Source organism: Drosophila gunungcola, chromosome 3R (assembly GCF_025200985.1).
Source record: "Drosophila gunungcola strain Sukarami chromosome 3R, Dgunungcola_SK_2, whole genome shotgun sequence".
NCBI lineage: Eukaryota > Metazoa > Arthropoda > Insecta > Diptera > Drosophilidae > Drosophila > Drosophila gunungcola.
In genome coordinates, this window is record NC_069139.1 from 10709071 (window position 1) to 10724958 (window position 15888).

Below are 15888 nucleotides of genomic sequence, written 5' to 3' on the forward strand. Positions count from 1 at the left end.
TGCATATGTCGCTCTCGCTCGCTCTCTCGCTTTATTAGTTTCTCTGTGAAACGAATGAAACGGGCAGCACAGTAATGATTTTTTCGTAATTATTTTCTATGCCGATTTTTCGCGTTTACACAGCACTGGAATGGCCAAGGGGCATCTCACAATTCATATATATTTATCAGATGCAGCAATTGTTTAACTTTTGGAGGGGCCGAACGCTGGGGTTTATAAATAATTGCCGCCTGCCTGGCCGTGTTTGTTGCGCGTTCACACTTTGCCGCTGCCGTCTTGGGAGGTTTTTTTTTTTAGCGTTTTCTGCGGTTTTTCGCAGTGTTGATGATGATGATGATGCAAGGATCCGACATCCAATCATTTGCATATGTATACACACGCACGCACACACACAAACAGCCTCCAAGTGCATCGAGAGGAGAGAAACTGAATTTTTCACTCGCCCTCGGGCGAAAGTCCGGCGGCAGATTGTTGTTGGCTAAAACTCTATATATTTTTGAGGGGCTTTGGATTTGGGGCTTTGCTTTTCTTAACCAGAAATCTACATACACGCACACCACTTACACATAGAAGAATATTCACGCATTGACGACCGTCCACAGACTGGCTATATATACTAAAAACGAACTCGCGTGAGAAGACAGGGACAGGGCAGCAAACTCGGTATACGAACGGAACGAATGAAACGATTCAAGTAGTAGTGTATGCAAGTCTTGTCTGTCTGCGCCTGGCGTTCTTTTTTTTTGGTTTTTCGCCAGGCTGGGGCGCTGCCAAAACGCTGCTGCGGCGGCCACAATCACACGCGGCTGGTCGCCAGTTGGGCCCTGCACAGGCTGCACATACTTTTCACTTTTAATGCGCTGTATTTCACTTAATTTTCGAACAAATTGGCAGCATGACGAAGAAGCGAAGCCTGTACAAAATAGAGGTGGAAAAACATCGATGCCACATTGTGCTGATATCGATGTATCGGTGCTCCAAACCATCGATGAGACAATCGATTACCAAACAGAAATGTTAAAACACGATTTCCTAACAGAAATATGGAAAACTAAAGGTTCCTAACAGAAGTTAAAAAAGCTACTTTTTTCCAACAGAAATGTTAGTTTTCTCGCTATTGGTTGAATAACATCGATGCAAAAATCATTAATGTAGATGCTTTTTACGCCAGTTTAATATCGATGTTTGTCTGGTGATAATCAATGTTTTTCCATCGCAATCACATCGTTTACTGTGGAGCATGTCTTCGCTAGACGGTGAGTAAATCTCCACTAACTTTACTCTGTTAGTTGCATTTCCTGCGAGCCCCCTGTTATTATACACTCCACTTTTAACGCTACTGTTACCAGCACTTTAAGTGATATCATTTAAGTTAGATAATTGAGCTTATCGTGAAGTTATTAATTAGTGACACAAAAAGTGGACGTTTGCCTATATAAAACTAAATACAAATTTTAGTTAAGTTTTTAAAATAAAATGTTTTTGTTTTTTTTTATTCTACTGGGCGAATCCTCAATAAACTTCTTGACGTCTTCGGGAAGAGCTTTTGGCTCATGGCTAATGTGCAATCCGCCGACTCAGCGAAAAGTGCTGACCTAGCATGACCATCGCCAAACTGACCAAAACTTCGTCCATGGTTTGCTTGGCATTCGGGAAGTACTTTCTTCGATTTCAAAATAAGCGCCAAGAAGAAGAAAATTAGAGATGAATTTAACATGAAATTTAATGTTTGGCTTGCGCACTGCTTGCTCTTAAAAGCACAATGCTTTTACGAGTAGATGCGCTTAACAGCACCCTGTTACAGCAACAACAGCACACGGCAAATCATTATTTGTTTGTTATCGAATATATATGTAATCGAATGGAAAATGGCGGCATTTAAAGTTTTTTTTTAATACGAAGAGGTTTCGCTTACGCTTCAAGTTTTTTAAAAAGTGTTTTCCAGGCTATGTTTAATTAAGAGCAATATGAAACGCATTTTATTTATTTCACTGCTATTACTTGTCACGCAATTTGGCGAATCACAGGCGGCGGCATTTTCTGTTCGCCAAAACCGCTTCGATGAAGTTCCAGACTTACAAACTCCAGCACCAGAGGCCAAATCCACGGAAACTTCTGAGAAATCTGAAAAAGGTGAACAATTAACCAACTAAAAAAAAAATATTATTTAACCTCATTTTTATAATGATTTATTGGATAAACGGTACCTTCTAAGCAGCCATCTTTCTCTTTTACTTTGGTGTTCTTTTTAAACGGTTATTGTTTGTTCGCTTCGCTCTACACTGAAAAAATCAAGATTTCATCTAAGTTTTCATTTTTACATAATCATATATTTTGTCTTTTTATTTTAATAAATGAAAGTAACAAACTGAAATCTTAAGAAGTCATTTATTAAATTTTTAAAAAATGATATTAAACATTGATAATATAATGTTTATGTTATATGCATTCTTTTTTCTCTGCAGCCACAAGCGGTCTACTGAAAAAATGTGAAAAATGTAAGGAAGGTATAAAATGCGTGCCCCAAATCCAGTGTCCTGCCCACGTTCGCATGGAAAGCCATGAAAAACCGCAAATTTGCGATCTGCCGGCTGGGAAATTTGGCTACTGCTGCCAGACGGGACAGAACCACACCGGTCCACGTTTGGAGTCTTCGTCGAAGGAGCGACGATCCGGATTTCCCACCATCTTGTCCCCTTCTGTTTTGGATGAGGCGCGTCGCAATTTCGAGCACCTGATGCATGGAGTGGCACAGATTCCTGTTCGGCGAGGATTTCCCGATTTTGCCCACGGCCTGGTGTTCCATTCGACGGCCAAGGATGATTTGCACAATTTTGCCATTTCAAACAGTGCCATCGAACAGGTGATGACCACTCAGTTGTTTGGCAAAAAGGAGCAGGTTCCCGTAGACGATTTTATTACCAACAATGTGCCGATCAAGTTTACGGAAACACCGTTGGCTCAGCACTGTCAGTCGAATCCGATTTGCCGGGACGTCCGATCAGTATATCGCAGTTTGGATGGCACCTGCAATAATCCCCTGCCCGAAAGGTCGCTGTGGGGTGCTGCTGGTCAGCCCATGGAGCGCCTACTGCCCCCCGCTTATGAAGATGGCGTCTGGACACCGAGGGCCCACTCCTCTGATGGAACACCTCTGTTAGGCGCCCGCAAGATCTCACGCACTTTGCTCACGGACGTTGATCGTCCACATCCCATGTACAATCTCCTGGTGATGCAGTTTGGACAGGTCCTGGTAAGTAACCATGTGTAACCTAGGCGTAACATTGATATATTAACATTTTAATTTGACTAAAACTGTGATTTTTTACAATAATGCTCTATTTTATTCACTTATGATACCAACAAAATTTTTCATGAAATTTTGAACAGATTTGATTTGATTTATCAAATTTACAAGGAATTATTTTTCAAAATAAAAGCAAACCGAATTTATTATTTAATATTTTCCAAAAGATTTCTTTGTTAAGAATAAGAATAAGCTAAGCCATTACGATTTCTCAGGCACATGACATTTCTCAAACTTCTTCGGTGCGCCTCGAGGATGGAAACCTGGTGCAATGCTGTTCCCCCGAGGGAAAGACCGCTCTGAGTCCACAGCAAAGCCACTTCGCCTGCATGCCGATACATGTTGAGCCGGATGATGAGTTCTTCGCAGCCTTTGGAGTGCGTTGTTTGAACTTTGTAAGGTTGTCGCTGGTGCCCAGTCCCGATTGCCAACTGGGATATGGCAAACAGATGAGCAAAGTGACGCACTTTGTGGACGCTTCGCCGGTTTACGGATCAAGCGATGAAGCATCTCGTAGCCTGAGAGCCTTCCGGGGCGGCCGTCTGCGAATGATGAATGATTTTGGACGAGATCTCCTGCCCCTGACGAACGACAAGAAGGCCTGTCCCAGCGAGGAAGCTGGAAAGTCTTGTTTCCACTCGGGTAGGTCAAACACTGTTTGGTTACTTGCGATTTTTTATAAATTTATACTCGGTTTTCAGGTGACGGACGGACTAATCAGATCATATCTTTAATAACCCTTCAAATTCTACTGGCTCGCGAGCACAACCGTGTGGCAGACGCGTTGAGCCAACTTAATCCTTCTGCCAGCGACGAATGGCTTTTCCAGGAGGCTCGACGCATCGTTGTTGCCGAGATGCAGCACATCACCTACAACGAGTTTTTGCCCATAATCATTGGGCCGCAGCAGATGAAGCGCTTCCGTTTGGTACCACTGCATCAGGGCTACGCTCACGATTACAATGTCAATGTGAATCCGGCTATTACCAACGAATTCTCTGGCGCTGCCTATCGCATGGGCCATTCCAGGTAGGAATATAATACAATTTTAAAACATTATCTGGTTTTAATTTCGAATCCCTTCGAAGTGTCGACGGCAAGTTCCAAATACGTCAGGAGCATGGACATATCGATGAGGTGGTTAATATCCCGGATGTGATGTTTAATCCATCGCGGATGCGCAAACGCGAGTTCTACGACGATATGCTGCGCACTCTTTACAGCCAGCCCATGCAGCAGGTGGACAGTTCAATCAGCCAGGGGGTAAGGATTGTACTTTTTTTATATTGTTAAATTGTTTTCAAGTTGGCTTTACCTCGAACAGCTTAGTCGTTTCCTGTTCCGCGGAGATAATCCCTTTGGCCTGGATCTAGCTGCTATAAATATTCAGCGAGGACGCGACCAAGGACTACGCAGCTACAACGACTACTTGGAATTGATGGGGGCGTCCAAACTGCAGAGCTTCCAGCAGTTTCCCAGTGAAGTGAGTTAGAGCATCTCTTGCTCGTATGAAGACAACTGTATAAATTGTATACCAAAGCTCATTTATAATTTTGTATCTAATTGATTTTTATATCTATAGATTGGCCAGAAGCTTTCGCGCGTTTACCGCACCCCGGATGACATTGACCTGTGGGTGGGCGGTCTGCTGGAGAGGGCCGTCGACGGTGGTGTTGTGGGAGTGACCTTTGCCGAAATCATTGCCGATCAGTTCGCACGCTTCAAGCAGGGCGATCGGTACTACTATGAGTACGATAATGGGGTCAATCCTGGCGCCTTTACCCCACCGCAATTGCAGGAGCTGCGCAAGGTGACGTTGGCCCGCCTGCTCTGCGACAATTCCGATCGCCTCACACTTCAAGCGGTGCCATTGGCCGCATTCATACGGGCTGATCATCCCGGGTAAGTCAAGAATAAAATGACCTAAGAAATGTGTTTAGTGCCTTGCTTATTTCTTTATAGCAACCAAATGATTGGCTGTGATGATCCCAGCCTACCTGCTGTTAATTTGGAGGCATGGCGCACTTGAAATCATTTATTAAATCCTTTTTAATTTATTTATCGAGCTTTTAAACTGTATTTATATATGCGAATGTTTCGCCGAATTGTATATCCCTGTTTTATGTAACTGCGGCTTAACAAAGAAACCAAAATAAAGCCACACCGAATTGGATCACACTCCGCCCGATCGATTAAGCTGATTTCCATTGCTAATTAAACGCAAATTTCTTTGTCCCCGAAGAATATTTTTTATTTACCCAATCATGAGCTCTCTCTCTCTGCCTCCTTTTGGGCCCGCTGTGAGCCTTTTTGTATTGTTTTGGGGTATTACATTGTTGATTGGGTGACAAATATTTTACCAGATAACCCAGAAGCTGCCATTTATTTTCGGCATCTCACTAATTTCTTAATTCAATTGACAAATTTTGTTTTGCACTTCTGTTTCTGTTACTGTTATGATATATGTGTGTGAATATTTATATGTTTGTTACTGGCGTAGATTCGCTTTGGATTATCTAGTCAATTAGTGGCTGTTCGCATTTGTAAATAACATGATATGCAAATATCAAGCAAATTAAAATGTATAACAGAATATTATTAAATGTCTGTATCAATTCCGCTCCATTTCACAGTGAGTTGTGTGTCGACATGTATCTGTGAAGTCTTGTTTAACCTTAGATATTCTTTATTTGAGCTTCTATTTTTGCAATCTTTACGTAAGTCATGTGAACGAATCGGTTACGGAAAACATACGCATTTGTAATCTTTGTTGACACTTAAATAACTTGACTGTTTAACAAATTCTTGGGATATAATCATTTTGATTATTGAACTTTTCATTTTGTTAGAGAGAGCCTAATTTAATTGTTTATTGCCATATATTTTCCAAATTTTATACTTCAATGTCTGGGGAATTTTTGCGATTACGGTACGATATGTAGATTAATATTATAAAAAAAATCTAAATTTAAATAAGATGCGAGGTTGTGGGTGTCTAAGCGGAATAATACCGCTACTATCAACTCTTATCTATATTTATTTAAAAGTTTCCTTTGCTAATCCACGGACACGGTGTCAATAAGTTTGTCAAACAACTTTGTTTTGATGCACCAACCAAGTTGCCGACTGGCTTGGCCGAGTGCCTTTGAATTTTTTACTGCATGCTTTCAGAGCACACTTTAGCCCGATTTAAACTGGTTTTATCTCTCATATTTTCACCAATTAGTGAACTTAAACACATCATAACAACAAAAGCAATGCCTGCATTTAATTTGTCGCTGCTCTGAATGGGACGGGCCATCGATTTGTGAATTATAATGAAGCCGTAGCCGTGAGTTCACTAGATGTGTTTTGAGCAGTTCAATTAATTTCTTTTTTTTTTCCAGCGACCGGCGAGACCAGCGGCAAGGGATTAGCGAATGCAATACCCCTTCCAACAAGGGGAAGCACATGCTGTGATAATTATTTTACCCAGCGTGGGCCATGATGACGACGTTGGCTGCTGGTTAGCTGGCTAGCACCAGTCATTTTATTGATGAACTTGCGAATGACGAAAAGTGACAATTGAAACTCAACCGACCACCAAAACGATTAGGCGGGACAAACCCGAGATCGAGGCGAAGTCGGAGTCTATTGACGTCCGTGGACGTTCTCATCGGAATAGGAAATGTAGAGGAAGTAGTCCTTGTCGAAATGCTCCTGGTACAGTGCTCCCATGGTGGCCGATGTCGGGGGAATCACATTGTTCACGAAGAAGAAGAGGGCGTCGTCGGGACGGAGATTGATGCGCTTGCGGATGAGGAAGTAGAACTGGCCCACCGTCAAGTCGGCCGGCACCAGGTACTTCTTCTTGTCCAGCACGGCGTAGCGGGTCTTCGGGGCCTTCTCCACGATCACGGGCACACGGTCCGGATATTTGCGCCGGATCTTGTCGCCCTCGTTGCGGCGCTTGTCGAACGCGTGATCCTTCTTGTACTGGAAGTGCATGTCCATTTGGGCAGACTGGTGTACGAGTCGAAACGAAGCGAAACAACTGGTTTTTGTTTTGGATTTGGTAAGTGTATTGTTGCTGCCAGTTTTTGTTGATCGAAAGTATGTTTACTCTTATTCACTACTCAGTCAAGTTTGGCGGATAGGCAAGTGCCTTCTAAACACTGAGTTATTTCGTAAATTAAAATGTCACTGGAGACTTGATTCTGTGCTAAGGAGATTTGAGATATCAATTAAAAGGGTTTTTTTGTTTTTTTTTTACGTTAAAACATTTCAAATATGCTGTGTAAACATAACATATTACATTGAGTTCAAATGTTAATCCTAAAATACTCTTCATACTTTGAGAGACCTTCCCAATAACTATTTTAAAGCCCGAATTGTTGACTTGAGCAGGGCTCTATCATAATACAAAATAACATTTGTGGCTATAATGACATTTTCATCAAGGGCTTTGATGCAAATGACCGCAAGTCAGCCAACAACAGGTGCCTATGTAGGTCCTCAATTGCGAAAGCTTTCACCGCAGTAAACGCAGCGCCGAAGCTAAAGCAAATTTGCTTGGTGCCGTCGTTCCAGCCTGCTCGCCGCTCGGCCTGCCTCCTGAGCTCTCATTTCGCCATAGCTGCTGGAGCTGCTCGGTTGTTCGCGCTCGGTGAATCGGCTGCTTGTCGTCACACTTCCGTCTCTTGGCTCATTTCACTTCCGGTTGTGGGTCGGGATTAGTCCCTTTCCCACATTCAACTGCAACAGGTGTATTCACGCGAGCTGAAGACAACCATAAAAAATTAAAGATATCAACACATTCGGTGAGCAAAGTGGCCAAAAGATTGAAAAGATATGCCTTTGTAGATTGAATTGTTTATAAAAAAGAAAATCGGAAAATAATCGCGGGTGTGCGTGTGCAAGAAATTAACGAACAAATTGTGCCTTACCAAAATTTACTGACAACGCCGAGAAAAACCATTATAATTTTGTATTTATGCGACCATGTGATGGCTGAACACATTATTTTCACGATCCCTTCTTCGCCGGGGAAAATGAGTGTTTGTGTTTTATCAAATTTCGTTCCGCCCAAAATCATCTCTCGATTTAAGTGGCGATAAGCTATAAATATGGACAGCTAATCTATGTGTCTGTGCTTGGCAATCACTAATTAAACTCACGAGTGCGAAAAATTCACCAATTGAATTCGTAATCTGAAAAGTAATCGGCTTAATGGTGTTGCTTGAGTGCATCGAAATATGCAGTCTTGCTACTTATTTTGCTCAAGCTTGTGGGCTGTGAGCTGAGATTTTATTAAAATGAAATGATTTTGTGATGATTTGTCAGTCGTCTGAATGTTGACATTACCATGTGCCCGCTAATATGTTGATATTAATAGACTTCAAGATTCAATAAGATTTCTTTATAGCTTTGGATGAGTAGCTTACAATTTAATTACAAAATTAAAGAGTTTTCTTTATACATTATGATGATTGCATACAATTTAATTAAATAGAAAAATTTGTGGCCACCCAACTAGAACATTCTAACTTGCCGCTTTCCTCTGGGCTCGAAAAACTCATACTAACTTGTTTTATACTGTTGTTAATGCGGTAATTAACATTAATTCGTTAGAAACGACACCAAAACTTTTGCTGGGACCCAGAGATTATAATTCTGTTCATTGGGCCAGAATCAATTTGATTGCCTCCCACCTAATCGTGTGTGCGCCATTCGAAAATGCAGAAAAGCCAATTAGAGATATGTCTGTATATAATGAAATGCAAAACTTCGTTGGTTCGGCTTGTGCGTCAAACTAGATTTAGTTCAATTGAATATTGCTAACTATACGGTCTTGATTTGAACGCAAACAATCAGTCAGAGCTGGCAATCAAACAAAATATTGTGTAAATAATTTGTATAACTCATTTTCTTGGCTTTGTCGAAGGCACAATGAGCGATTTTTGTATACACGAATGATTTTATTATCGTTTTGTAAACCAATTGCGTCATTTTCACGCGATTTTCACGAAGATTTTTGTCAGCCAGTCTGCTATCTATGGAAAATCTGCTCTTCGGTCTGAGGCTAAGGTTCACGGCGATTTGCGCATTCCTCCGGAGTTCGCCTAGCCGCTGGTGCTAATTAATTTTTGTAATTTTTTTATTTTTCCTTCCCTAAGGTCGGAGCGGCCGGAGATGGCCGCCATCCGATAGTCAGATTGTGCACCCTGGCCGAAAGATCGCGGCAATGAAGCTATAGCTGGAGCACATGCGAGAACAAATATTGGTTAATTAAAAGGCAGAGACACGGCGCACACCTGTCGGCAGTCTTTTGAGGTCTCAGATATGCGGGGCAGAATTGAAGTAGTTTGTGGTGCCCAAAGCCTGGCCATATAGCCCCCAAAAAATGCGCTCCCAGGCGATCTGGGTTTACGGTACCACTAATTACGCGAAACTGAATGTTTCAATTAGCTGGTGAGAACTAAAATTAAGCACAAACAGAGTCGTAAATCGTCATGGCTCGTGGGGGCATTCACAATAAATTTATATAGACAGCGAGCACACTGTGTCTAAAAATAATGCAATAGGTTAAATATGAATTGTATGCCTGTGATAACATATGTTAATTAACAATCCTCGGTCGATTCCATTCCTGAGGCATGTTTGCTTTTATTCTATTTGCCTGTGTCTTTTTCCCGAGTCACTGTCCTCCTGAGTGTCGAGTGTGATTTGTTTTTCTGCCACAGGCTTCACTGTAACTGTGGTCTTTTTGTGTATATGGTCTGATTGCTCAAGAAATTTGCCGCAGATACTCTTGGTCGAGAGGGCTGACTTCGATTTTGATTTGACGTTCGCTTTTGTACGAATTTGAAAATCAATCAAACACGCGGCCGCGCCACAGAACGTGACAGTCCAATTCACGGCATGCCAAATATCCGCGCATCACCCAGCGATGCTATTTAACTTTATCATTCGCTTGATGGCTTCATTACGCAGTCACTGAATCGCCCATTCCCATTCCATCCCCAACAGGCTCCCCCACATGATGCATAAACGCATCCAGGCTAACTAGAATTCCAACAGTCCCGGAAAATACGGATATTTGGTCGGGCGAAATGAACCGCCCATTATGTACTTAGGATCGGTCGGAGGAAAAGATAGAGAGCAATGGAAAACCCCACAATCCTGGCGCGGAAGGAGGTTCTACGGCGCTCAAGGAAGTGCTCGAAGGGTCTAAAGTGCCTGTCATTCGAGTTCCAATTCCGGCTGCTCCTCCACTATCTGCTGCTAAGCTCGTTGTCTGGCCCGCATTGCGTATACGCCACGATGGCCGTCGGCGAGGCGCTGAGCGCAAGCAACTGTCACGACATCCACCATGGATTCGATGTCTACCCCAATCCCACTGCGGTATCGCTGGGTCAATCCACGGACACGCCCCTGACCCTGACATTGCCGCCCTCCGGATGGAAGTGTTGCTGCTGGAATGCCAGTAATCAAGTAAGTGACTGATAGATATACTCTTTGCACTTAATTCTATATGTTTGTCCGCGAGGGCAGCAATTTATTGGCCATAGTCAGTTTGGCCCAGACTTGAAGGCCAGTAGCCAATAGCTTGTAAAAAAAAACTTTCTTATCAAAACAAGTAAATGATAATAATATTTACCAAACTTATATGTCTTTCTATTGCAAGGTATTTTATATATTAATTTTCAATAAATATTAGTTTGCAAAGGCTTTAATATAAGTTAATTAATTAATTAGTATTTTAAATTATTTTACATAGCTGTAGCCATTTGATTAAATAAAATTATGTTTATGGTACAAATGGTTACGTGTTTGAAAAACAGTATTTATAATATAGTAATATACGCTGTACAAGCCACATTCTAGTTCAACTTTAGCCTTTTAACGAAGCTCTAAGCCCTCAGCTTGCACTACATTATTTATAAAATTCTTTGAACTGAAACAGACTCTATTAAATACCACTTTTTTTGCAGAACGAAGAGGTGGAGTGCCGTTGTGAGGGGGACGGACTAAACCGCGTACCGCAAACGCTTAAGCTGCCCATCCAGCGACTTACCATTGCGTCGGCGGGGCTGCCTCGACTACGTAACACAGGACTGAAGGTCTACGGTTCCACACTGCTGGATGTGTGAGTTTAGGTGCCTTTGGGCCGTGCCCACATATGTACTAATAGTCCTTTGGCTCGACAGGGCCTTCACTGACTGCCTGCAGCTGGAACTGATACAGGACGGCGCTTTCGCCAATTTAACGCTGCTGCGCACAATGTAAGTACTGATTGTAATTGCCTCAAAGTGGCAGTTTCAATTGCGGGAGCCCTTCGTAATATGTTCGTCTTACAAACCTACAGCTACATCTCCAATGCACCTAAGCTGACCTTTCTCTCAAAGGACGTTTTCTTTGGAATTTCGGACAGCGTTGAAATTATGTAAGTCGTTTCTCATCAGGAATCCATATGGGACAAGTCAATGAGCACACACAGCTGTGTGATTTCATGTAGGCCGGAGGAAGATGGGGTTCATGTGGTATAATCGGTAAAATTAGTACCCACACCCACCTACTCGGGTTCAGATGACAAATTTTTGTGGGAGCAACACATTTTTGCTTTGCTGTTTGAACTCGTTTTCAAACTGTTCTCCAACAGAAATTTTCGCAGCAGCAGCAGGATTACAATTAAAGTTACAACTCTCGTTTTTCCTGGTAAATATAGAAAAGCATTTTAACCCATATTTGCTAAAAAAAAAAGTTAAAAATGTATGGTCGAAATATTTATTTGCTTTAGATTGTATGAATTTTGTTATATGTTTCGCTGTAGAAGAAAAAAAAGTGAAATGAATTTAAATGCAATGCAAACAAATAACGATGTTTTTGCTCGTGTAGCGCGGAGTTCAGGAGAAATGTGCGTGTAGTTAATATATTCAGTAGTTTGTGGTGGTGGATGTGTAAATGTCTAAAAATAACATTGCATTTTATTCCGACAGACGCATTATAAATAGCGGACTTACCAGAGTACCGGACCTGGGCCACCTTCCACCGCATAATATTTTGCAAATGATGTGAGTTCTAAATATGACAACCATTAAAAACCGCAAGAAAGCGTGTTCAGTGTTTACGTTAAATTTTTCTCTTTATTTCAGAGATCTCGATAATAATCAAATCACTCGAATAGATACTAAATCCATAAAAGTGAAGACTGCTCAATTGTATGTATAAAATGTTTGCACCGTGTAATCTCTAAAGAATGCTAATCTTTATAGAATTTTGGCCAATAATGACATAAGCTACGTCGATGACTCGGCATTTTTCGGCTCCAAGATAGCCAAACTGTGAGTATTTAAAGTAGAAGAGCTGTATAAAACAGATTAATGAGTAATTGTTCCTTTTTAGCTCGCTAAAGGACAATCCAAAGCTCAAAGAGCTGCATCCAAACGCATTTGATGGCATCATTGACATAACTGAACTGTGAGTTTTGGATAGTACTCCTCATAGATTTATTGTGATCGATCCTTTTTGTATTTCTCCAGTGATCTCTCCAGCACTTCGCTAGTTGGAATGCCTTCAGTCGGCCTACAGACCATCGAAGCATTGTACATACAAAACACACACACTCTGAAAACTATTCCATCAATCTACAATTTTCGGGTGAGTAAAAGGGAAGTCTCTATAAAGTTATATACTAAATATCTGGGTTTTCATTCTGTAGAATCTGCAGAGGGCCTACCTTACGCACTCCTTTCACTGTTGCGCCTTTCAGTTCCCATCGCGACACGATCCCCAACGCCATGCTCAGCGAATGCTGGAGATTGAAAAGTGGCGGGAGCAATGCAAAAGTGACCACGGGTCCCGAAAAGAGAGGTCCACTGTGGATAATCTTGATAGTATGCCGGAGGAGTTTGGAAGTTTCGGTAGCACCGATCAATCAGCAACGGATATGATCGCCATGACATACGCTTCCTTCGATTACATGTCCGATGACACAATGAACAAGGGAACTTTTCACGAAAAGATCACCCTAAATCCAGAGGATGAAATAGACGAACTCTGCGGTAATTTTACATTCAGGTGAGTTGTTACTTAAAAAAACTCAATGCTGGATGTTATAAAAAACGGACCAAATCGTTATAGAAAACCAAATATAGAATGTTATCCCATGCCCAATGATCTAAATCCTTGCGAGGATGTCATGGGCTACCAATGGCTCCGTATATCCGTTTGGATTGTGGTAGCTCTGGCCGTGGTTGGCAATGTGGCAGTGCTGACTGTAATTCTATCGATTAGGTAAGTCCTTCAATTGCAGGTTGCTCAGTCGAATAACAATGGACACTAAAATAAACCTTGAAAGTTACCCCTATGTTAGAAATGTTTAATATAAATTTTATCATTTAATATTAAATTTTAATATACATAAATTTTATATTTAATATTAATGACAAACATTTTTTTGACTGCTAATAATCAATGTCTATTACAGACCTGAATCAACACCAGTGCCACGATTCCTGATGTGCCATCTGGCCTTCGCCGACCTCTGTTTGGGAGTCTATCTGCTCTTTGTGGCCTCCATCGATGCCCATTCCATGGGGGAGTATTTCAACTTTGCCTACGACTGGCAATATGGTGGGTTGACCTATTTGTTATGCCGATGCATGAATTTAACTGTGACTGTATTTTCACTAGGGCTCGGCTGCAAAGTTGCTGGTTTCCTCACCGTGTTTGCAAGCCATTTGTCGGTGTTCACGTTGACCGTGATTACCATCGAGCGATGGCTTGCGATTACGCAGGCCATGTATTTGAACCATCGCATCAAATTGCGCCAGGCTTCAGTCATTATGCTGGGCGGCTGGATTTACTCTGTGCTCATGTCCTCGCTGCCTTTGTTTGGTATCAGCAATTATTCGTCGACGAGGTGAGAAAACTAGGATGCTTTTTCAAACCGCTGCAAACTGACGCCTTGGTTATTGCAGCATCTGTCTTCCGATGGAAAATCGTGATGGATTCGACACGGCATATCTGATTGCCATCCTGGCGTGCAACGGCGTGGCCTTCTTCATCATAGCTGTGTGCTATGCCCAGATATATCTGTCTTTGGGTCGCGAAACGCGACAAGCGCGACAAAATAGTCCGGGCGAGTTAAGTGTAGCCAAGAAGATGGCGCTTCTGGTAAGTACAATCCTGTTTAGATTTATTTGTTAATGGTCTTACTGGTCCCAAGATATAAACACGTTTCAATTCAAGTAAGTCCAGCAACTTACAATTTGTATACTCTTGTATACAGTAGTTTAATTTAAGTCAAAAGATTGTATAGCAGTGAGGAAAACATTTCCGACTTCTTATAGATATATATTCATGATCTATTCTTGATCTCTTGTCAATTCCGACCGCCCTTCTGTCCGTTTCTACGCAAACTAGTTCCTCAGCTTTAAAGCCATCTGTATGAAAAACTTCTCAAAGTCTTTTTTCTATTGCAGGTAGTCCGATAGGACGACTGTATCACACAGCTTCCATAGGAGCAAATCGAAATCGTTTTATTAAATATTTTATTTTTGGTAAAAACTTCATAATCAAAGGCTAGCAGAAGTTTTTTTTTCTTTCTGGTTAAAAGTAACTTACAATTTTAAAGAAATCTTATTGAAAATGGCAATAATTAAATATTTCCCTCTATGACCTACATTTGACTATGTTCCTTTGATTTTTATGTGGGCTACAACCTTGTAATTTAATGCTAAACTCCTTTCAGGTCTTTACAAACTTTGCCTGTTGGTCTCCTATTGCATTCTTTGGACTCACGGCGTTGGCTGGATTCCCTCTGATCAATGTGACAAAGTCGAAAATATTGCTAGTATTCTTCTACCCATTGAACTCGTGTGCTGATCCCTACTTATATGCCATACTAACGTCTCAGTATCGGCAGGATCTGTTTACCTTGCTGTCGAAGTAAGTGGCTCAGGTTGTCAACAAACAGGTAATCTTACTGATAAAAACTATCTATCTATATTTAGGTTGGGCTTGTGCCGACAGAGCGCTTTAAAGGACAAGGACGGCTCCTCCACCCATGGCACCACCCGATTCACCATTAATGGATCCATTCAGAGGCATGCCTCGCTAACCTGCAAAATGCAGACGGTAGTGGGCGCAGAGACACAAAAAATGCTGAAGAACGGCGAGGATTATGTTTAAACTGAAGCTTGGGTATTCCGAATACACTTCTTCCCCCTGTTGTGATATATACATATACTATTAATTTACGCTCTCTTCTATGTTACACCGTCAGTTCCAGTATTGTTAGTATCCCCTGATTAATGATATTTTAAATATTTAGGTTTGTTTTTCGTTGTTTTCTTGTCATACTTAAGCTTTTTAGTCTAATCTACACAGTTGTACCTAAAAATAGTATTGCTAATTGAAAAGAAAAGAGCTTGTCCCAGTCAAAGTATATATAAATGTAAAATAGTTGGTTTCCACTTGACACACATATATGTATACGATTTTAGATATGAATGTTTAAAATGTTTAGATAGATGTATTGTCTTTTTTCAACTAAAGTTTAAATGTTTGAATAAAATGCTTTATATCAATGTTAATAA

The 15888-nt window shown here is 41.4% G+C and overlaps 4 protein-coding genes across 4 annotated transcripts in view; 2 read left to right on the forward strand and 2 right to left on the reverse strand.

The window, feature by feature from the left end:
* LOC128266744 (trithorax group protein osa) overlaps nt 1–929 on the reverse strand; it is a 30448-nt gene extending 29519 nt beyond the window's left edge. Inside the window, 1 exon segment of the mRNA XM_053003469.1 lies at nt 565–929. The gene's annotated coding sequence lies outside the window, so the exon portion shown is untranslated.
* A 941-nt stretch (nt 930–1870) lies between these two features.
* Nucleotides 1871–5485, forward strand: LOC128266747 (chorion peroxidase). The gene is made up of 8 exons (XM_053003471.1): nt 1871–2133; nt 2466–3253; nt 3523–3949; nt 4009–4336; nt 4396–4570; nt 4632–4790; nt 4890–5209; nt 5270–5485. Exons 1-8 carry the CDS (start codon nt 1968–1970, stop codon nt 5334–5336), a joined length of 2430 nt encoding a protein of 809 aa, XP_052859431.1. The 5' UTR covers nt 1871–1967; the 3' UTR covers nt 5337–5485.
* A 1322-nt stretch (nt 5486–6807) lies between these two features.
* On the reverse strand, nt 6808–7479 carry LOC128266753 (gamma-aminobutyric acid receptor-associated protein). Its single transcript, XM_053003479.1, has one exon. It carries the CDS (start codon nt 7298–7300, stop codon nt 6938–6940), a length of 363 nt encoding a protein of 120 aa, XP_052859439.1. The 5' UTR covers nt 7301–7479; the 3' UTR covers nt 6808–6937.
* Nucleotides 7480–7901: 422 nt separating this feature from the next.
* Nucleotides 7902–15869, forward strand: LOC128266745 (lutropin-choriogonadotropic hormone receptor). The gene is made up of 17 exons (XM_053003470.1): nt 7902–8106; nt 10316–10780; nt 11281–11435; nt 11497–11571; nt 11655–11732; nt 12286–12360; nt 12442–12507; nt 12562–12630; nt 12692–12766; nt 12829–12946; nt 13008–13366; nt 13430–13582; nt 13776–13921; nt 13982–14210; nt 14269–14464; nt 15042–15238; nt 15304–15869. Exons 2-17 carry the CDS (start codon nt 10451–10453, stop codon nt 15479–15481), a joined length of 2499 nt encoding a protein of 832 aa, XP_052859430.1. The 5' UTR covers nt 7902–8106; nt 10316–10450; the 3' UTR covers nt 15482–15869.
* Nucleotides 15870–15888: the final 19 nt, after the last annotated feature.